We start from the raw sequence: 23,367 nt of genomic DNA on the forward strand, positions 1-23,367 counted from the left end.
GAAGCGTTTAAAATGGATTGAGGTCGATAATTGTCCTGGCACATGTGGGTGGAGGCGGGGCACAGGCCCAGGACATAGGAAATGTGGATGGGGAGGACACGTTTAGGCCATATCGGTACCAATTTGTATATGAACACCATTTACATGGGTACTCCTTAGACCGGCTCCTACTTTTGTGCTATTACTTTTCGTATCTGTTGTCTTCTACGAGTATTCGGGGTTTATTTTCGTGCTTTATGGCCAAAGTCACGTAAAAATCGAATAAATGTATAATGAAGCCTCCTCCTTCTCCCCCTCCTCCGGAATGGAATGCCAGAGCCACTGAGTGCCTGCTCTTGGCTTGGCTTGGCTTGGGCTTGTCGGCACATCCTTCCCTACTCCTGAGTGTGTGTGCGTGTGTGTGTGTTTTGTGGTAGGGATTGGTAGGGTAAGAGGCCAGGACTTGGTCATGTCAAAGTTTCTTTAGTGGCTGTTCTGGCAATCAAGTTTGGATTGCCTGTGGTTTAGCTGCTGTTCCATAAATTCAACAATCCAAATCACTTAAAAGAAACTCCATAAGCAGCTTAAACTGTTTTACAAATAACTATTCCTTAGAACTTCTTTTCAAACAATGCTTCGTTCCATTTAAGCCGATTAAATATACATTTGTTTCCACACACACAAACCTAATCGTACATATGTACATACATGCGAATGTATCTAATCAGACCCACATCACTGAATATCAGTGTTATTTAGAGCTAAAAAGGAAATTGAATTTGTGCGGTTCGAATTTATTTCGTTTTGGTGCATTGACCGCAGCAGGTCCTTGCATGTTGAAATAAATGTCAAAAAAGAGATCCAAACTTGTACCGACTTATGTATATCCGTACATACATACGGATATGTGTGTATCTGTATATCTCTGTCTAAAATGAAAATTGCATTCCTCTATGGCTTGGCCGCAAACTGACAGCCAAAACAGCAACAGACACTGCAAATGCAGCAGCAGCAACAACCTACAACCTGCAACCAACAACCAACAGCCGAAGAGAAGACATGGCAAAGACAGGCGGCTTTGACATGCAACAATAAAAAATTCGCTTGGCCCATTGACTGGCTGACTGACAATCGGGTTTTTGGGTCTGCCCCAAGCGACACACTCGCTCAGGGCTACCTTAGAGCATTTTTCTCTAAAATTCTCTGTGCTACTGGGGTTTGCTTTTAGCTTGGACGCGGGTATTATGCGATCTTCCGAAAATGAACAAGAAAGTATTACTTGAGTGGAAGAGCTGATATTCAGCAGGTGTAACAGATAGAAGAAATTATTTGTTGGCTCATAAGTTATATATTTATTTGCATAAACAGCAGATAGGAGATCGAGATCGATAGGAGATTACGTCCACTTTTTATCCACTGATTCATTGAAAAGCAATTATTCTGCTGGAATAGGAATCAAATCTCAATAATGGGTATCCTTTAGTCGGTGTACAAGTGATGGACTGATGTCATTCCAAAATGTTTCCTTGAGTACTCCGGCTCGTATAAATCAGTTTCAGGAATCATGCTAACTTGCAACTGACACCTACATTTAGTTGGGGCACGCAGCTGGGCGTGGAAACAATCCGATATTACCACATCCATCAAAAAGGTGCCACATACACATATGTATCTGTGCGAGTGCTGATGGGAGTGACAGTCAAGTGGGTGTCGGCGTCATTGTAGATTCTTATTTTAGATTTTGTTGCAGTGGTAATGGCTTTTGCAGTGGCCTAATTAGTTTCAGCCTTGATTGCGAATTGATTTGTGTATTTTAATGGCTCTTTACAGTTGTCATAACATGGGCTGCGTCTTTGAAGCAGCCAAAGAGCAGCCCAACAACAAAAAACCACTAACTAGAGCAGCCAGCAAGCAACTAAGAAGGAATCAATGCGGTGCCAGAGGAGCCACAGCGACAACAACACGACCAGGCAGGGCGTCCTCCACAGTCAGAGTCGTGGAGGGTGGAGAGACGGGCGGAGCAACGACAACGGCAACGCCAACGACAACGCCAACGACCACATTGCGACCAGCTGAGGACATCAAAATCAAGGATAACTATCAACAAAATCATAAAACGAAAACGCAAACGCAAACGCAGACGCAAACCGAAACAACAACAGAAATTGTCGTCGAAACGCAAACAGAAACAGCAAACGCCAAACATCTAAAAGCGGGAACTCGAGTGCTTTTAACGATACAACAGCAACAACAGCAGCAGCCCCAGAAGAACAACAAGAACCCCAGTCAAGTGGCGCACAAGGACAAAGAAGAGGACGACGAGGACGACGACGGCGAGAACGACGAGTTGGCGACGACACACGGGACGACCATTGTCGTCGATAGAGCAGCAGCAGCAGCAGCAGCGGCAGCAGCAGCGGCGGCAGCGGCAGCAGGAATCGATATTGAGGCAACAACGAAGCAAAACCAAACACTCTGCCCCAATTGCTTAGGCCACAGCCCAGAGATAAGCAGAGAACGAGATCGCGATCGCGATGAGCAGCAGCTGCATCGTCAAAATCGTCGCCGGAGACGGCTACATCCGGATGCGGATGCGACGGCAGTTTGGGGCCGGATTCGGCCAGGCCTTGGCTCCACCGCAGTGGTTGCTGCCACGCTGGCTGGCATTTCAACGCTCTCCCTGCACGAGATGCTGCTGCATGCGAGAGCTGCCCTAGCGACCTCGCTGCAGTGGCAGGTGGAGCAGGGGCATGACGACCACGAGCTGCAGGAGCAGGAGCTGGAAGGGGAGGATCCACGCAAGCAACCACTAGCCTACCAGCCGTGGCGCGACACATATGCATCCTCCGGCATTCTGCCCGCCACAATGTCAGCCGCAATCATAGCCAATGTCAGTGCAACGGCCGCCGCCACATCGGCGGCCGCCTACCAGTATCTGGGGCAGCACTACAAGCACTATAGCCAATCGTTCAGCTTCTATGCCGCCTCCAGTGTCATCCTGATGCTCTGCTATCTGACCAGCACATCCACGGCCGCTGCCACACAGTCGGAGACGGGTGCCCTCGACAAGCATCCCATGTAAGTGCAGTCCCACAACAGAGAGCCCAAAGCCCAGAGCCCAAAGCCCAAAGCCCAGAACCATCCAATGCATACCGGGACACTCGAAACTTTATTACACATTTTTTTGTTTTGGTTGAGGAATCCTCGAACACACGTATCCCTCTCTCCCAGTCTATCCATCTTTCTATCTATTTATCTATCTATCTATCCATCTATCTATCTATCTGTCTATCTATCTGTCTGTCTCTCCACCACTCTCTATATACATACATATATCTCTCTGTATCGCCTGGTAACCCCTTAAAACAACACGAAAAAATTTTCTATTTATTTTTTCTTTTGAAATTCTTTCAGTCATGGCATCGATTGGTCGAAGTAAGTTATTGCACACCTCTTCCTCACCACACACACACGCTCTCTCTCTCTCTCTCTCTCTCTTTGTCTCTATCTCTCTCTCTCCAATAACAGAAAAGAGAAAAAAGAAAAAGAAAATGTATTGTATGGACAAAGAGATATAAAAAAAGAAAAACACAATTTTCGGTTTTATCTTTTTCTCCAATTATAAACAGAATATTCGTTTAATTTTTGAGTTTTTATTTGACTTCACCAACCGCAATGGTAAAATTGGGTTTCGGTTCGATTTCTGCTGAGGTTTTGCATGCAAATTGAAACAAAAACCACTCTTTTATTTGCAATAAACAAGAGCTTTAGTGCGATTCTTCAAAAGATACTTCAGATGCTCTCATTCCCAAAATTGTTTGACTCTTATAATACATAATATAAGATCCCCTCTGCTACCAAATTCGCTTGCTTACTTTATCTTTGAATTGGCTTTGTTGTTCGACATACATACTCGTACTCGTATCTATCCCTAACACTAACCAACATATTCCCCCAAAAACTATTGTACATAGATAAATCCCTACACATAGGGCTATCTACAATAAATACTTACTAAATAATTATATATTTTGACTACTATTCGTACTAACCATAAACTGTACAGTGTACATCCTTTTTGTGTCTACAAACGCACTAAAGAATTCTTTCCGTTTGCCCTACACAGATTCGACGAGTCCAGTTCGGATAAGGAGATATTAGATTTACTGCTTGAGAAGAAGCGCTACGACAAACGATTACTGCCGCCTGTAAATGGTAAGAAGTTCATGAAGTTTTCCCCTCCCCTCCTCACGCCCAAACGCCCACACGCCCCATATTTCCACTCGTGTTTCACTCGTTCTGAACGTTACATTTCCAATTTGTCTAAGTACTCTCCGAGTAGTAGAATGGAGCAGCTCCGAATAACAATAATAACAAGCGATGCGATGCAGTTTCCATTTCGGTTTTTGTATCTCTGGCTGGCATCGTTAAGAATTTTGTGGCCAGACTGGTGGGATGGGGGACGTGGGGGGGGCAGCCACCGTGACAACCCCCCACAGACAACAATCGGCGGAGAAGCAGGGCAACGATGCATGGACACTATAAAATCAATTAAACTTAATGGGCGATGCACAAAGGAGATGGACTGTCTGAAGGATGGGTTGATGGGGGGCTTGTAGGGGACCTACTCGTACAAAGTATTGCTGGGAGTAGACCATCCTTCGATCTTTCGATATGTTTATGCCCTTGGAAATCATTATAATGGGTCGCTCGGGTTTCAAGTGGTATAGAGGGGAAACAAGAAACAGAAAATACCCTCAGATTATTATGTGATACCAAATGATGATAGCAAATTGTTTAGACAATTTCCCATTGAATTTTACAGATGAAGACTTTTGCTGTGGTTTACAATCGCCCGATATGGCAACAAATCAAAATCCACGGAGACCCCACAATCGCGGTTGGTGTACAAAGTTCCAAAGTTCCACATCAAAAAGATGCATAAATACAAAAAACACTTATTTATTTAGATTTTTTTCTGTTGTTGTTGCTTACATATAGTAGAGTTAGACATTCATTGACTTACTTTCGTTTCGATATCTGTTTCCCCTCTTTTTGGTTAAGTGAAGACTTGGTTTGGTTTGGTATTTTCCATTTATTTTTTGTTTGTTGCCTATTTTTTCCATTGGCACAATAAAAATTGTAATATTATCGATGGTTTTTCTTGTATATTTAATATATTTTGCATACTCTAAATCCCATTGAATAGGCACCCTGACGGTCAACGTGAATGTGCTGCTCCTGAGCTTAGCATCACCCGATGAAAGCAGCTTGGTAAGTCTTTGGTAGCCACGATAATCCCGAGAAATCAAACAGCTAATATATTTTGAGCAATATGTATGTGTCTTTGCAGAAATATGAGGTGGAATTCCTATTGAACCAGCAGTGGAACGATCCACGACTGCAATATGGCAATAAGTCTCATTATGACTTCTTAAATGCTCTGCATCATCATGATAGCATCTGGACGCCGGATACGTATTTCATTATGCATGGCGATTTCAAGGATCCCATCATACCAATGCATTTCGCTTTAAGAATATTTCGGAACGGGACCATTACGTACGCAATGAGGTGTGTGTCCGTATCCCTCTCCTTGTCCCTTCCCCTGTCTCTGTCCCTGTCCTCTGTGCCTGCCCAGATTTGAATATGAATGAATTTTTTATACAGAGACGCGAGACGAGGCCAGGCCAAGCTAAGCGGCTTTAATGGCGCCAGAAAATGCAAATTCTTTTCGCTCAAAGTTCATATTCATTAGGGAGACCAGAGCACAAAATGACAGGCAGGCAGTCGGTGCGCGATATTTTTTTATTCTCTTTTTTTTCCCATTTTTGTTTTTGCTGTAAATTTTCTACAATTTTCTTCGCTCTGGCTCTGGCTAGTGAAAAATCTTCAAAAAAAAAACGAAGAAAAGGTAGAACTCTGAACTCTGAAAATATGTAAGCTAGCTGGCAAACATACGAGGCACGAGGCAGTAATGAAAAATAGCACAAGAAATGGGGCGGCCGGCGCGCCGTGCCAGAATATGAGTAGAATGTAAAAATGTATGCAAATATTTGGCCAGGTAAAATATCCCATCTCCTACCTGAACAGGTGGAAAAAATATAACCCCCGACTGGTACGAGGAGTACTCGTATGTTGTTTGCCTTCCTTCCTTCTCCGGGATGCTGCTAAAAAAAACACACACACATACAGAAAACAGAGCACTGTGCAGAACATATTGCATACATACGAGTACGAGTATATGGCCAACATTTGTTGGATGCTCATGTTTGTCTTCATTTTGCCAGCCCTACTGCTCTCTCTCTCCCTTCCGATTCTGTTCCCATTTTCCCCGACTTGTCTACATTTTTAATTCAACAGAACTTTTCCAATTGACTGCATAGCGCAAAAGTGTCGTCCAGCAATTAAAATAAGTTGCAGTTGCCATTTACTTTCCCCTGCACCTTCTCCTTCTCCTGCTCTGGCCGGATCCCCACTGTTTGCATGGCCAACAAGAACAAATGTTGGAAAAACTTGCTCCAAATGGGGCGAGAGAGAGAGAGAGAGAGAGGGGAAAAGAGAATAGGGAATATTATGAATTGATGCTGGCAGAACAAAGCGTGCTATTAAGTGGCAAAGACAAGCAGCATGAAATGGAAGCCAGAGGGGAAATCCAAGGAATTATAAGGTCCAAATGTTTTATGATAGATTCGAGTCAAAGATGCCATCACAGGTTAAGGCAAAGATGATTTATGAATTGGCCGGCAGTGTAAGGCAGTTGAGATAAATAAAAAACAGGAGCTTTAATAGTTGTTTTGCTTCCACCAAACCCCTTTAATATTATCCAATTCTCTTTTTCCAGACGACATCTGATTTTATCCTGTCAGGGCAGCCTACACATATTTCCATTCGATGATCCCAAGTGCTCCTTCTCCATGGAAAGCAGTAAGTTTCACACAAAAACAAAACGAAGCACACTCCTACTCCAATAATTAAACAGGAAATAAAGTCATACCTCAAATAATTGAATAAGAAATCAAATTAGAAGACTGAGTCGAGAGAAAGAATGTGTAAATAATATGAAAATAATGGCAAAGTGTTGAAAATCAACCTGAAGATACTGACGCTGATGCTGATGATGATGATGCTGTTGATGTAGATGCCACAGCCCCAACACTACTGTGGTTCTTGAGGAAAGGCAGAGCGTGTTGACTGCCACTCGAGGGAAATCTTTGCCTGTATCTGCATCTGTCTGTCTGTGTTTCTGTGTGTTGTGCAACAAGAGGCGGTGAGTGGCGGTGAAGGCAGGCAGGCAGGCTAAACGACAAAAGCTGACAAAGTGACTAACAAGGCTGACTGACTGCCTGCCACATAGCCAAACCCGCCAGACAGACAGAGAGACAGAAAGTCTCGTTTGATGTTCACCAGCAACGCTTTTCCAGGCTCTTTTGTCTTTCGCATTGTTTTCCGAAAGTTGCTTCCGGTTTGTTTCCTCCACCCGTCAACGCCCCCTCCCCACACAAGAACGTGAGCAACATCGTAAATTACTTTGGAGAGGCTGGCAGGCAGGCAGGCAGGCAGGCCATTGAGGAGTGACTGGGCCTTGCCGAGATTTTCATCTGCTAGAGGAAACATCGAAGTGTTTTGCTTTTTGCTGCCTGCTGCTCCTTGTCGTGGCTTGTTTGTCAAATATGATTTAATTTACTCCGCCCTCCGCACTCCAACCCCCACTCTAGAACCCACACACAAATATGTCTTCGACAATGTGCATTTGTGTGTGTGTGCTAGCGAGGCGTACGAGAATAGAACCCCCATCCAGGCAGTACATTAATGTCATTAATTAATGAAGGGATTACTTGGGGAGTACACAGATACACACATATAGTATATTGGGCGGGGTACTGAGATTGTAATCGAATTGGCTCTAACCCTTCTTCGTTTCATCCCACAAACAGTTTCTTACGAGGAATCACAGATCAAGTATGTTTGGAAAAACGATGAGGATACTCTGCGGAAAAGTCCATCGCTGACCACATTGAATGCGTACTTGATTAAGAATCAAACAACACCCTGCGATCAGAACAGCTGGAGAGGTAAGTCCTCGGTGGCTCCATGCCCTCAAATTTGTATCTGTATCTGTATTCGTATATTCTTTAGTTATATTGTTAGTTATGTTATATTGGCCACAAAAGAACAATTAACTGAGAAATCGGATATGTAGTACTTTTAGTAGTATTTTTCTGGTCTAATGATATTTCTTTCCTACAAAAAGACGTTTTTATGATTCGTTTTATATAAATATGTATTTTGTATGTAGGTTTCTTTTATATGGACCTTCTCAGTTTAGTAAACCCTACTTTGGCTTGGCTTTTGAACTTATTCTTGTCTTGATTTACATTCCGTTCCGTAGTCTCAGACCTCGGCTAGACCTCGGCTTTGGCAGCTTCATTTTCATTATGATACTATTAGCAAAAAGTAAAAACAAAACGAAAACGATAATTATTAATGGTATAATCTTTGTCTACCTTTCCACTCGCCCACTATTCAAAAACGCTACAAAAAACAACCAACAACCGAATCAAAAACCTATATATAATGCTCCCTAGGGAACTACAGCTGTCTTAGGGTCGATTTAATTTTTACCAGAGATCGTGCATTCTATTTCACCACCGTTTTTATACCTGGCATTATATTGGTGACGTCGTCCTTTATAACATTCTGGCTAGAATGGAATGCCGTGCCAGCTAGATCGATGATAGGTAACAAACGCCAAAAATCCAACACCAACAAATAATGAATCCATAAACAATTTTTACCCCTCGCTCTCTCTCTCTATATATATATATATATATCTCACACTCTCAAACTAAATCAACAACCAACAACCAATATATATACTCGTATTCTTAAGAAAATAAATCAAGAAACAATCAATTTTGTCTACCATTGAGAATTGATTTACTTTTGCGCCTTTGCCTATCGTAGAATTTGCCTTTTTTCGATTGCCATTGCCCTTCTGTAATGTAATTTGTACAACCTTACCTTATGATTTTGTTTCTGATTGTCACCCGCCCCCAAAACAACCATTCCATTTCAATGCCAAGTAATAATACCAAGTACTACCTACAATAGTTGTTAGTAGCCAAGCAGTGCCCACCAAAAGTATGCGCACACCAGTCCAGCCCACACAAGTTTCAGTTTTCATATATACATATGCTAGCTACATAATATGCTCGTAAGGTTTTCTGCATGGATTCTTCTTCGCTTCCTTGTATCCAAATTCAAATTCAAATTCAAATAAAAACTCCACCCGAATCGAAAGCCAGCCCCCCAAACACCACTCGTTGCTCGTTGCTCGTTACTCGTTACTCTTTACTCGTTATATCGAATACCACGATTTCAGTTCTTTCAATCTTATCATTTGTATAGTTCTTATCCAGAAGTACAGCTCAGCGAAGAGAAGAAGCCAACAACTGAACAATAGATAATCTAGGCTAGGCTAGGATATATGTATAACCTATACCTACATACATACATACATATATATGGATGTGTCCCTCTCTCTCTCTCTATCTGTCTATCTGTCTAGTTCTTTCCATCTACATATTTATGTATATCCTTCTGTCTCCTACTGTCTGTCTCTCTCACTCTCACTGTCTGTGTCTGTGTGTCTGTGTGTACGTGTGTGCGTGTGCGTTAACCTCTGGCCGAATTATATAATTCTCGGCCCCTCGTTTCTTAAAGGTAATTACAGTTGCCTACAGGTCGAGTTGACATTTACCCGTGATCGTGCGTATTATTTCACAACCGTTTTCATACCTGGCATTATATTGGTCACCTCGTCGTTTATCACATTTTGGCTGGAATGGAATGCAGTCCCAGCCCGGGTTATGATCGGTACGTAGCAACCACAAAACAAACAACAACCAAAAAACAACCAAACCAAACAAAAACAAAATCAAATATATACAGAAATCGTAGTCTTCCAATACAAACGAAATCCATAGTGAAATGCATTTTAGCATTTTTAGGCGCAGTCCTAGTCGAAATTTAACCACAAGAGACAATTGGCCAGCAAAGAGAGTATGAATTATAGAGTTCTTCTAGTCTAGGTTCTGGGTTCGTATTATCCGGAAACAACTAACATACGAGTATGCTAGCCCTTACATTTAAACGGATGCGATTCCCTTTGTTGTTTCAGTTTTAATCCATTACTCATCCGACAGATTCTTTGGTTCCTTTAGTTTCATTTTTTGCTCATTCTCTCATTTGTATTCTCTGACTATTCCTGCACTCACACGTATTTTGGTACAAGTAAGCCCCAACTGCTCTGAGAAGTTTTGCATTGCATGAATCTTTGACATTCTTTTACTTAAATTAGGCAGATTTTCTGGAGTTTTATTTCCGTGGAAGAGCTTTGGTATACGAACCGACAAAAGCACTCGATCATGCTACATCGATCGTGCTAATTAAGGTTCTCTCATGCTTAAATAAAATCATTGACCATAAACGTGCAATAAATAAATAAGAAATATATAAGAATAATCAATCACAGGTGACTGCACGATGGCAGAACAAAGATATGACTTGGATAGAGATGGGCTCAGAAAGCGAACCACTAGAGAAGACCAAGGCACAACAGTCAAATCCCCAACACACACTGCGGTAGGGCTAATGTAATTATTATGCGCTATCTCCGAGCAAAAGCGTTGGAAGAAAACCCAGGAAAAACAGAAACCCAGAAAGAAGGCTAAGCCAAAAGGGAATGTCAACCATCAGCCATCAGATGTTGTTGGCAGCCTGCCCCTGGACACGAACCAAGACATGGACACGGCTATTTCCTGGTATTTGCTTTGCCAGCTGCCTGGTGCCTGGTGCCTAGTGTCCTGTGCCCTGTGGCCTGTGCCCTCGTCTGTGAGATGATGATGACGATGACGTGGAGAGTTGGCCACATCATACGAGTACACGATGATTTATGCATAAGCCATATGGCCCACATGGAAAATGCACACCAGAGTGCTTCTGCTGGTTCTGCTGGTTCTGCTCTCTGTGTTCTCCGTGCTTTCTGTGCGTGAAATGCCAACTGCAGACCAAAGAAAGTGGATACACGAGAGTATTATAGAGAGCTTAAGACTGTACGTGATTTCAAATTGCTGTGGAACGCTGGCTAATTCAATTTGGTGGCTGGCATTGTCTGCTCAATCTATCTGCAAACACAATCAGTCCATATTCCACTAACAAAAGCGTCTAAATAAATAAACAGTCAAAAAATGGCGAAATGGCTGACAGAAAGCGATGGCATTTTGTTAGTCAAAGTGCTGACACGGCATGCACTCCCAGATTCAGATCCAGTTCCAGTTTTTTGGCATCAAAGCTTCGGCAAGTCGCAGCATCCCAGCATCTTCCTGCCTCATTTGCGACCCGCTCGGGCTCCGCTCCCCAAACGCTCCCCCAAGCATCCGAGCAGTTGAGTGCAGCGTTGAGATTTTCCCATCGAGGCAGAAGGGGAAGGGCACACCCTGGAAAAGCGAAGGCAAATTGAAAATCGATGAGGGTCGTGAAGGCAACCAACCGAATGCTGCAAGTGCTTCTTGTAGCATGCCACGCCAGTACAGTAAAATGTTGCAGCTCTCAGCTAGAGCCAGAGCCAGAGCAGTTACCAAATTGTTGACGCAACTAATTAGGCAATTAAGATTGATTGTGTCCCATGTTCCAGGGCTCCATCTGTGAATTGCATTTTTGTGTTGGGCGAGGAGAATGAGCAGAATAATTAACAATAAATGCAAGGCTTTACCCTGCTCTGATTAATTGCATTACGGCGATGCAATAAAACAAAGGAACCCCGAACAAAACCCTTTGATTAATGAAACAAAGGTAGAACACTATTCCAAAGAAGATAATTAATGGTTAAAATGAAAATATTTGAATCGAAATAAAAAGATATAACAGAAATTAACAGAAATTGATGATCGAAAGCCTGTTCAAACAAAAACTGCTCTGGAAATCGCTCAACCGAAAATCTTACAAAATAATAACTATACACTAATATCCGATACTTTAATAGCACTTTAAATCTAACAAAAACAAAGACAATATACATACAATATAAAACCAATTAAAATAATTGAAAATGTATTTTAAAATGCAAAAGTACGAAATGCATTCCACTCGAAATGAAATAATAGTCGTAATTATATTTTCAATATTTCCCCTTCATCGAATTTGTAGTATTGTTTACTTTCTATAGCTTTTGCACAATATTCCGAACAATTAAAACCACATATTAAAATTGCTTAGAGCTCCTCCTGTCCTGCCTGAGTCCTGGACCATTAAACTCAAATTATAAACCTTTGTACATACGCCAGCAAACTAATTACAAAGCCCAACTAAATGCCAAAGAACAAACTAACCTGCCCCTGTCCCTGTCCCTGTCCCTGGCCGTGTCCCTGCCCCTGTCCCAGTCCATGCCACACATTTCTCCGCCCCTAAGTATGCAATGCTTTTCCCAATTACGTGTCAAATGGCTAATGCAACTTTCTCTACAATCTACATACAATCTCGAAAATCTCCAACGATGATGATGATGACGATGATGATGATGATGACGATGATGATGGCAGGCGTGACAACCATGTTGAATTTCTTCACTACCTCCAACGGTTTCCGGAGCACTCTGCCGGTCGTCTCCAATCTAACGGCGATGAACGTCTGGGACGGGGTCTGCATGTGCTTCATCTACGCCTCCTTGCTGGAGTTCGTGTGCGTCAATTATGTGGGCCGCAAGCGGCCGCTGCACAACGTCGTCTATCGGCCGGGCGAGAATCCCGTAACACAGGTAAATTAAATAATAATTTAATTTTATTCACACACCCAGAACCAGTACCAGTACCAGTCGTCCCCTCCTTTAATGGCGCTATGGAAAGCTCCAACCCCGAAAAAAAAACAAAAACAAAAAAAAGCTAATTTCGTATGCATTTTGAAAGCAATTAAATATGAATTTTACATGAGCGTAGCGTACAAAAAGCCAACAATATAAAAACAAACAACAACAAAAATAACATTGAAACAAACCAACATAAAAAAACAAGCTACCAACAACAAGCAGAACACACAATGAACACCCCCCAACAACAAAAGCAACAACAACAACAAAAAACAAACATTTGTATAAGTTAAACCAGTTATTTGTTCTCTCTTTGTTTAAGAAGCAAGAAACACCTGATCCCAAAAGTCATACTCGTACCAGAAACAACCAAATATACATATATACATATACATGTATATATATGAAACTTCAGTCAATACCAATATCAATTCGATTACTGTCACATTGTGTTGAGTCCCACCTCCCTTTCTCTCTATCTCTGTATCTCTCTATCTCTGTATCTCTGTCTGTCTATTTTTTCCATCAATGTCTATCTTACGTTCCCTTTTCTCTGTACTGTACTTGTCCCTTCTGATTTCGATTAAGTATATATGGTTTTTAGTTACTAGAACTACTCTATCTATAATCCATACCAGCATTGATATCCCCCAACCAACCAACAACTACAATAACAACAACAACAACAACAAAATGCTCGCTATAATAACTCACTTTGTGTTCATATCCCGACTATCCCAATTTAGCATTTTGTATATGAACTTTTTTTTCAACTATAATAAACGTAAATTTGTGTGTCATAATATTAAAAAAAAATCCAAATAAAAACCAAAAAACCCAGAAAAATCAGTTAAGCCCAGCAGCGACTTGAAATGAATCTTGCGATTTGATTTTTCGGTTCACACACACACATTTGATTGATTTTTGTTTTGTTTCCCTGTGTCCTTTTTGAAGGGAACTGTCAATGTATGTGTATTTATTGTGCTGATGATCGGTTTTATTATTTTTTTGCATTTTTATTAACCCAACAAGGAACTGGCCAACTTCAGTTCGAGGTCCGACAAAACCCCATTGACGTGTTCAACGTTTCTCTTGCATTCATTTTGAAACCCATTAGTTTTCGGTTCGGTTCGGTTCTGTTTTGATCATTTCTTTTGTATCTTTCTTTATAAATGTTGTATAATACAATTGTTTCGTGCGACCAACAATGCGTTTTATTCATCTCCAATTAGTTTTGCAAATATTTAAACTAAATCAAAAGATAATATGAATATGAATAATAATTAGAAATTAATTGAAGCGTTTTACATGCCAGTAGGTAGGTATGTATGTATGTATGTTCATTTATGTATATTTATTCTTTATTTAACACCCACCAACAACAACAATAACAACAACAACCAACGGAAACAACAAAAGAAAAGGTTTCCACTAAAAAGTGAATTATATAAAATATGCATTTTGTTTTTGTGTAGGCACTTTTTCAATCTAAGAATAAAACATTTACTAATGCACGTTAAGCATTTTATTTTCGTTTGATGTGTTTCAAAAGTTTTCGACACCCAATTGGAGTTTTGTTATGGAAATGTGGCCTATTCCCAAGAGATATTGATTGAAATTTACCTCAATCGATTTACGATTTACCTCAAAATCGGAACAATCAGAGCAACCATCGTTCTAGTTATACGCCACTCAAGCAGTTCCAATTGCAAACCCATAATTCATTCATAAACAAAAATTTATAAATAAAAATAAAAAAATCCTCTCTCAACAAAAAAAGAGAACCGAAAGACGTAAGCCAAAACGAAAACATTGTTCCCAATTTTTGTGATATGCGAATATTCGAAGCTAAAACCACCAGAAAATTTAATTTCTTCTCAAAATAGCCGTTAAGTGTGAAATGAACAGTTCAGAAAAAAAGAAAGAAAAAAACCGAAAAGATAAGAAAAAATAAGAAAAGAAAACTAAAACCCAAACAAAAAAATGACAATCAAACCAAACTTAAAGTGTGTTTTGAGTATGAACATTATTTTGTGTACATTTTTGCAGCGTCTTCCAGCAGTACTAAGCAGGATCGGAGTAATTCTTGCAAGTCCTTTGGTAAGCTATCAACCACAACTCATGCACCCACTCCGCCCACTCCTCCGCCCCCCAGATCCGATCCCTCTAAGAAACCAAACCAAACAAGAACCAAACAAAAACTGAACAAAAACCCCCTTAAAAACTAACAATCAAATCAAAGCAGCAAACAGCAGCAAACAGCAACAACAGAAACACACAACACACACAACCGAATACCGAATACCCTGTAAAACTCCAGCCCCCAAGTCCTGTACTTTTCCTCTCCAGTCGGCGAAAAGTAAACCCAAGAAAAACTTATGAAAAACAAATGGCATGCGAATTTCGCTTTGATGAAAATGCATTGAGAAAGTTTTGTTTCAATTTCGACTTCGATTTTGGTTTTGGGATTTTGGTTTTTGGTTTTTTAGTTTCCAGAAAGAAACATTGCTTTGGTTCATTATTTGATTTGGGAAGCCAAATGGGAGACCAAATAAAATTAACAATAACTATGATTAAAACTTAAATAATTTACTAGTAGACTCGCACTCGCTTTCAATGTATATAATTTCATACTTAATACATTAATTATTTCCAGTGTTTATTTACCTATACCTACATATATAGATCTTGATTTCATTTAACCATAACCGAATCGTAATGTACTTAAAGTACTTAAACACCCGACAGCAAAGTCAATGCATACCGATATGCTTCGTATGATTATTATTATTGAAGAATATCCAGACACACACACAAATGACAGCCACAAGAACCAAACAACCAAACAACCAATCAACCAACCAACAACAACAGCAGTAACAACAACAACAACAACAACAGCAACAGCAACATATAACATACTAAACTCCATATAAAGATCTATTCTATATGTTAAAAACACACTTTAAGGTCACTTACAATTGGGAAAAATGTTACGAGAGCAAACTCTGACAGAAAAAAGCGAAAAAAAACAAGTATTTTGCGAAAAAAATATACTAAACAGAAATATATACTATATATATTCGGCTATGAATCAATTTTGTTATTCGCCCTTGATTTCATTTTTAATTTTAGTACATGAACTTTGCCACAAAAAGAAATCAAATAATAAATTTAAATTAAGTTCCCTTTTTATTCATTTTATGACACGCCCTTGCCTTGCTCCAAAAAAAACAAAAAAAAAATACGTACTACTACGAGTACTGCAAGTGCCAGTGCCAGTGCCTGTGCCAGTGCCTGTGCCTGTGCCAGTGCCAGTGCCATTGCCGGAAGTGTTGGCCAATATTATTTATGCTATTACCAAATTGTAGCTGAAGTGCAAATATTTTTTATGTGCTGTCTGTGTTCTGTTCCGTGTATGTATATGTACGTATGCTTGAAAGCTTTTTGTTTAGGCGTATAGTTTTTAGTGCATTTTGCTACAGCATTTGTGTGGTGCATTCTCTGTATTCCGTTGTGTTCTCTAAATATACATACTAAAATACATACCCATATGTACACATGGCATCTGTATCAACCACTTTTAGCACGAATATCAGTTTGAGCAACAAAATGTAGTGTGCGTGGGACAAGTGTCTGTCTGTGGGACTGCATTACAAGAATTGGATACGATTTTACTAACCGAACCCCGAAATATCCTAAAGAAACCCCAAAATACTGCCTTGAATCGTGCGATTAACTCAAATGCCGCTGTGTGGCCTTCAATTTTCTCCGACTAAGATCTCTCTCTCCGAACCATATCTTCTCGATAAACCACAAAACATCCACAATAAAGAATACAATACTCTCACTTTATACCAACCCCAACACCAACCGTCCCACTGAACCACAACCCGCCTGCCTGCCCCAATATAGGATATAATCGATCGAGAATTTCATGCTGCTTTGTCCTCCGAAAAGGCCAGCGCCGCAGCCACACCGGGCATGTCGATGGCGGGCACCCCGGCTGCCGGCTCCTCGTCGGCGGCCACGCCCGGCACGCCGCGCACTGTGGAGGCTGTGGAGGAGTTCTTCGGCGGCGGCATGCGCTGGCAGGAGGCGCATGGCGGCATCATTGGGGCGGCAGTGCAAAACATACGTGCTCGATCCATCAAGCGGAAGGCGGCTAGGAGTCCATCCACATCCACGTCGCCAACGGCCGCCACTGGTGGGGGTGGAGTGACCATCGAGCACATCTATGAGGAGCCTGGTGGAGCCAGTGGCACAGCTGGCTCTACTAAGGTCAAGTTCAAGGATGAGCAGCAGGAGGATCAGAAGGAGGAGCAGGAGAGCACCACGTCCTCGCTGCGTCGGTCGGTGGCCACCAGCACCCCGGCTCTGGTGGTGCGCATCGAGGCGGAGACTGAGGCGGAGCAGCAGCAGCAGGGGCAGGGGCAGGAGCAGGACATGGAAATGTTGCAGTTGCCGCAGAAGCCACCACGAAAGAAGCCATCCCGCTCCAGTTCCCCAGCCTCGGTTTATGGCGAGTGCGGTGGCATGATGGAAACTGTGAGTACATGAGAACGGAGAGCTCTGACGGAGAGCGGAAAACTCTGCACCCACCCGAGACTAACCAGAAAAACCCCAAAACGTAACCCGTTTGTGCCTGTCGTTCTTGTCGTTGTACAACCAACAAATAACTAACCATAACAGTGTAAAAAGGGAAAAGAACTAACAACAAAAGACCAAAGAAAAAGTCAGCAGAAAGTTATCGCTGCCTGGCTCCCTGGATCCCTGGCTCCATTGTGCAGCCCCCACCCTCTTTGAATTCGATTGCCTGCGGTTATTTTGATTGCCATTTTGCCAAAATACACACAAATGCACTCAAAGAACCCCAAAACACACACCCAAGTGCCGACTCAAAGTTTTTCCGCAAAATTTAAGCGACAGCAACTGATGTCTAACTGCATTAGACATGAGAGGACACGGGAAACAGTGGCTGGAGCAATTAGGGAATCGAATAGAATGTCATTTAACACCTTAAATGTATGCTGGAGAATGCCTCAATTTATTCTGAAGATATTCCTCAATCGGCTATCCTCACACAAATCATCTCCTATCAAGATTCCCCTCCGCCAACAATTGCAATCGCATAAATCATTAAACTTCCGCTGGAGAGAGTTCAGCCAAATCAAACCAATCACAAGAGGCGGCCGGCCGGGGGCAAACAGTGGGCCGGCACCAGCGCCAGTCCCAGCCCACCCATCATCATCATCTTGATAAGAATGCAGAACAGAGTCAGAGCCAGAGCCAGAGCAAGAGCCGGAGCCCCTATATAACGTAAAGCAAATAAAACCGACTCAAGTGGCCATGCTGTGAGAGACAGAGAGAGCGAGAGAGAGACCGTTTTCCAGCAAAACTACTTATTCGTATTTTATGGGGAAAATTCTGGCACGCTGACGACGACTTCCGACAGCAGCAGAAGCGGCAACGGAACACCACCCAATAGAAGGTGCCGGAGCAGGAGCAGGAGCCGGAACAGGTGCAGGAGCCACAGGGACCGCGGGAGCAGCAGAGGGACAATCAACAACAAGGTGGCTGGGAAAATGTTTTCCACCATTAACATGTAAATTAAAAATGGGGCACGCGTTTAAATTGGCGCCTGGCCAGGTGGACCCTACAGCAGCGAGCAGGACACTGGCAGAGCCGCAGCCCGGGATGTCGGGATGACGGGATGACTGGGGCCGCAACAGGACAACATAATTATTCATGAGAGAGCCAGAGTGGAAAATACCGTAATGAGCCCGAGAGCAACGGAAAACCAACGACACGAAAATGAAACACAAACAAATGGACGCCAAGATTGTGGGGCAGAACGAGACGGGGGCAGGGGCGTGCTTCTGCATGCATCATAATTGTCGAAAAATTCTTGGAAAGGATGCACAAGGACTTTAAACAGAAAAGTTTCGAGCATCCCGCACTTCGCATTTCCCCCATTCTCCCTCTTGGGATTCGTATGGAAATGCTGCAAAAGTTCTCTATAAAATTCTGAGGGGAGTACGAGTACGAGTATGTAAATGCCCAGAGTACGTAGCCTCTTCGAGGCATACATTTTTCAAGAGTTCCGAATTTTCAGAATAAGCTTTTTTGGTTTTCGCCAGAAAGCAGCTGAGGGGCCACTTACATACATATAATACATATGTAAGTATTACTTCTGAAACCCAATTATATTTGGGCTAGATCCGCTCTCCCGAAAGATTCCATTTCCACGATTTGTTACGGGAAATGCAATGCATTCCTTTTTTTGTTGTAGAAATCTGAGAAGAGAAGAGAAGTAACTTCTGGCACAGGTACCGTGTTGTATTTGGGTCAGCCACTCTATCCGGCTGCCCGGCTGCCCGGCTGCCCGGCTGCTTAAACACACCCGCATAATACATCTTACCTAAGTAACAGCTTCCTGACTCCCAACGGACCTCGCCCTCCCCACTGTGCACTCGGCAAATGACGTTGCCAGTAGTCAGTAGCCAGCAAACAAAGACCCCAGGTCCACACCAATCTCCATCACAATCTCTCTGTCTCCCTCTCTCGGCCTCTGGGCCAAATCCCGCCCATTCTCAGTCTCATTCTCTCGTTGGTGTGTCTCAAATGCAACTCGGGACGTGCTCCTCTTAGGTGCAATAAATTGCAGCATACTCGCACTTTCAAGCGGACGCAGTTAATTTCTCGTCCTGCAACCTACGACCGAAAGGACTATTTATAATGTCCACGATTTTTTGATGTTAATTATGCGCACAACTCTCGCCAACACTGTGCCTGTGCAGTAATAAGACGTTTTTATGCAACTTGCAAATTTCCCAAAAACTTTTCACCAACCAGAAACGGAAAAAAACACGGCAGCACGGAATACTTATATGAAATTGAAATAACATTCAAATATTTTTGTGTAAAGAATTTTTTTGGGTATATTTTTGTTGTTCTTTTGTTGAATGGAAGGTCGGCATAAACTCCACTCCACTGTAAGATAAGGTTTAAATACTATTTAAAAATTATTCATGCTATCCTTGCTTCGATGTGCTGTATATAGTAAGCTCCTACCGAGATCTAAAGGCTTTGTTGTGTTACTCACTCGAACAGAACACATTAGCTTGGTATCTATCCACTACCCACCCCCTCTTAGATGTTAAGCACGCTTTAACCCTCACCCACACCCACACAATAGAAAGAAAGCACAAAGAACTATCGAGCAATAGCCTTTAACCTTAAACCTTAAACCTCAAACCTTGTATGTACTCCATAACCAATCATTTCCCAAGAAAAAACATTCCGCATCACACAGAACAATCAGTTAACACAATTAACCATTTAATACAGAAACTACTCCCACAATCATAATTAAAGTATTTTTTTGACTGAAATTTCGATTCTCATCTCATTTGCTCCAATTATAATTTCATCCTACTAGAAACTAACAAAAAATAAAAGAAAAACACAGCAAAATTCTCATGCCATTCTCATGTCAATCGAAATACGAAATTCTATACAAAAATTGCTAAAGCTTCAACAAATAACAAAAGATTCAACAATTTTGCGTTCAGAAAAAAAGAAACTATTAGAATTGTTTTCAAAAATAAACCTATATAAATTCAATAAATTTAATCAAATGTCTGCGTGGGGTCCAGTTCAATAAACTAAAAGCGAATCTGCTCTTTTTTGCTTTTTCAAATGCTGCCACTGACACAAAAATCGAACGCAAATATTAATAAAAAAAAAACAAAACAAAACAACAACAGCCCGTAAGTATTGACCGAAAGACGGCTTATGAATATTTTTTCCAAATTAATTTCGTAGTTAAAAAATAACAAAAAAGAGTCGCTCTATGTCTCTCAAGCGCTTTTGTAATCAATTTTTTTGTAGAACTTTTTGTTTGTTAAATTTCGAATTAAACTTTTGTGCCACATATTTTAACGAACTTTAATAAAGAAAAATATTCTTTTCTACTTTTTTCATATACTTTATACGTATAATAAATAAATATAACTATATATGCTTTTTGCTGGGTTTTTGCAAAACGAAATGCAAACAACCGCCAATAAAACCCTGTAACCCTGTAACCTGCAACTGCAACATTTCAACCAATTTTCCAACAAATTTTCCGTTTGTTTTTCGTATGTGTATTGATGTGCGTGTGTGTGTGTGTGTAAATAACTCCTTTTTGTAATTTTATTGTAATTTAAACTGTAAACTTGTCATGTAAACTCGTTTGCCAATCAATCAATCAATCGATCGATCACACACACTCCACATGGGTCAATCAAAATTAACGAATAAGTTTTTTAAATTTACCGCCGTTTATCAGGGCGAGAAGAGGCGAGATGCTGGCGCTCCGAATGAGATTGTGGCCTGCACCACCTGCGGCGGCAGCAACAGTCCGTGCACCCATTCTGCAAACAATGGATGTGCCACAGAGGTGAGAGATGGTCCACCCCCCCATAGAGGGATACTAAACCTGTTTCATTTTTTCCGTTTTGCAGACATGCTTCGTCCAGGTGCGCAAAAAGGAGCCACCGCATCCGATACGAGTGGCCAAGACAATCGATGTCATCGCTAGAATTACATTTCCAACTGCTTATGCCATTTTCCTGGTATTCTTCTTTGTACACTACAAAGGATTCTCGTAAAATTAAGCAAAGCAAAATAAGCTGCCTAATGATAATGCATACAGCATACACTAAAAAGTACGAGTACGAGTACATACATAGATATGCTGGAACACGACACGCTAAATTGCAGAGCTACGGGAATACATAGGTCCGGAGACGTAATCGTTATTCGTTCGTGCCACGAGTACGTTTGGGAGTTCAGGAGTAATCGTTTACTAAGTTCTAGGGCCTTGCAAAGTCATTTAATTTTAATATGTATAACAAAAAGTGAAACACAAAGTACATCTAATTACCAATTAATTATTCTTTAAATGGCAACAAAGCAACAGAGCAACAGCAACAGCAACACATGACAAAACCAAGTGATAAATACGTCAAAATGAGGAGAATTAGTTTAAACTGAGTTGTTAGTGGGGGAAAAACGAAAACGAAAATGAATAGGAAAAGAAAGAAAAAAAGGGAAACAAAGTTGAATGAATAAGTTGTTGATAATTAAATTAAATATATAATAAACGAAAGAGAGTTACATTTACGCAAAGCAAATGAGCAAAACATACGAAAGAAACAATTTCGACTGCCTGTTTTTTTTTCTAAATAGTAGAAACAAAAATTAAATAAAAAACACAACAAAACAAGTAAACAAAACTTTAAATTAAATGGCAAATTTTTGCATATGCTCGAAAATGCATTAGTTCAAATTGAAACAAACCAAGAACACTGTCTAGAAATTGTAATATAAATATTTAAACAATTTATTAAGCAAAGAAATTCATGCTGAAAGTACCAAAAAACAAGAAGAAAAAAAAACCGAAAAGGATAAAAGACCTAGCCTAAATAAAAAACTTTGAAATTATGAAACTTAACACGGAAATACCAACCAAAAAAAACAGCTTTAAGGCTTTACCTACTCGAGTAGTCCGAAACGTACAGACCTACATACATACATATTTATATACCTACATACATACATACATATAGACATACATGCATACATATATTTACAATTCTAGTCAGATATTTATTATCAAGGGAAAATTACATTTTGATTTGTTGAAATGCTTCCGCATCTGTCAAAGGGCAACCCCCCCAAAAAAAGGAAACCCCCAAATTGTTAATCATCACAGAGATTATTCGTTATATTATGTTATTACTATAATTGTTTTTATTTTGATTATTTTTTGAATAAATGTTCGATCTATGAACCCGAGAACTCTTTTACTCTCATATGAAATTTATAGAAAAGAATACCGCCGCTAAGTAGACCACAGAAAAAGCTTTCCTAACTAACTAAATTGTAGGTGAAATACATACATACATACCATTTCCACAGAGCCCACAAAAGTATGCTTTAAAAGGGATCGAAAACCCACATACAATATGTAAGCCATCGAAACACCCTAGGGTAGGCCACACACAATTTCTTTTGTAATTTGCCAGAGTTTCGAGTCGAGTAGATTCGATTCGAATTATTTTTCGCATCATTCGAAGCATTCGATTTTTCAGTAGCGACAGGAATTGCCTAAACAATTTTATTAAAATACATATCAAAGCTAATAGAAGAAAACCTTTAACAAAGCAACACATAAACACATACACACACACACATACAGACACAGAAATATTTACATCAAATGTAAGACAAAGAAGACAAAACTCTATAAAGCTCCCATAAGTAGCTATGAAGCATATGCCAACCCAACTATCACTCACAAAATAAACACCCAAGTATTTTAGATAAAATGTATGTCAAACCAAAACAAACACCAATGCCCTGCAAGTCTTTGTAGAACTAATAAGAACTAAACAAAAATGTATGAAACAAACAAAAAAAAAAACAAAAAAAACACCTTAAAAAGCACAACTTAAAACTTGAACCTAAACCAA

General features: G+C 40.8%; 1 protein-coding gene across 13 annotated transcripts in view; it reads left to right on the plus strand.

Annotated features, from left to right (window-relative positions):
• LOC6596041 (gamma-aminobutyric acid receptor subunit alpha-3) overlaps positions 1 to 22,110 on the plus strand; it is a 46,909-nt gene extending 24,799 nt beyond the window's left edge. For 5 of the 13 annotated variants that reach the window (XM_026989511.1, XM_026989513.1, XM_026989509.1 and 2 more), the window contains exons 4-18: positions 1,810 to 3,057; positions 3,394 to 3,414; positions 4,106 to 4,194; positions 4,805 to 4,879; positions 5,189 to 5,253; positions 5,333 to 5,553; positions 6,824 to 6,906; positions 7,917 to 8,054; positions 9,706 to 9,858; positions 12,582 to 12,796; positions 14,894 to 14,944; positions 16,760 to 17,392; positions 20,614 to 20,616; positions 21,180 to 21,290; positions 21,355 to 22,110. In XM_026989511.1, coding sequence (XP_026845312.1) covers positions 1,820 to 3,057; positions 3,394 to 3,414; positions 4,106 to 4,194; positions 4,805 to 4,879; positions 5,189 to 5,253; positions 5,333 to 5,553; positions 6,824 to 6,906; positions 7,917 to 8,054; positions 9,706 to 9,858; positions 12,582 to 12,796; positions 14,894 to 14,944; positions 16,760 to 17,392; positions 20,614 to 20,616; positions 21,180 to 21,290; positions 21,355 to 21,501 — 3,243 coding nt within the window. In that variant the 5' untranslated portion in view covers positions 1,810 to 1,819 and the 3' untranslated portion in view covers positions 21,502 to 22,110. Of the gene's footprint in view, positions 1 to 1,809; positions 3,058 to 3,393; positions 3,415 to 4,105; positions 4,195 to 4,804; positions 4,880 to 5,188; positions 5,254 to 5,332; positions 5,554 to 6,823; positions 6,907 to 7,916; positions 8,055 to 8,567; positions 8,721 to 9,705; positions 9,859 to 12,581; positions 12,797 to 14,893; positions 14,945 to 16,759; positions 17,393 to 20,613; positions 20,617 to 21,179; positions 21,291 to 21,354 lie in introns of all 13 variants that reach the window. The other 8 variants (XM_026989514.1, XM_026989517.1, XM_026989516.1 and 5 more) reach the window with 8 other exon arrangements.
• Positions 22,111 to 23,367: the final 1,257 nt, after the last annotated feature.

Source organism: Drosophila persimilis, unplaced genomic scaffold (genome assembly GCF_003286085.1).
Source record: "Drosophila persimilis strain 14011-0111.01,24,50 unplaced genomic scaffold, DperRS2 tig00000431-arrow-pilon, whole genome shotgun sequence".
NCBI lineage: Eukaryota > Metazoa > Arthropoda > Insecta > Diptera > Drosophilidae > Drosophila > Drosophila persimilis.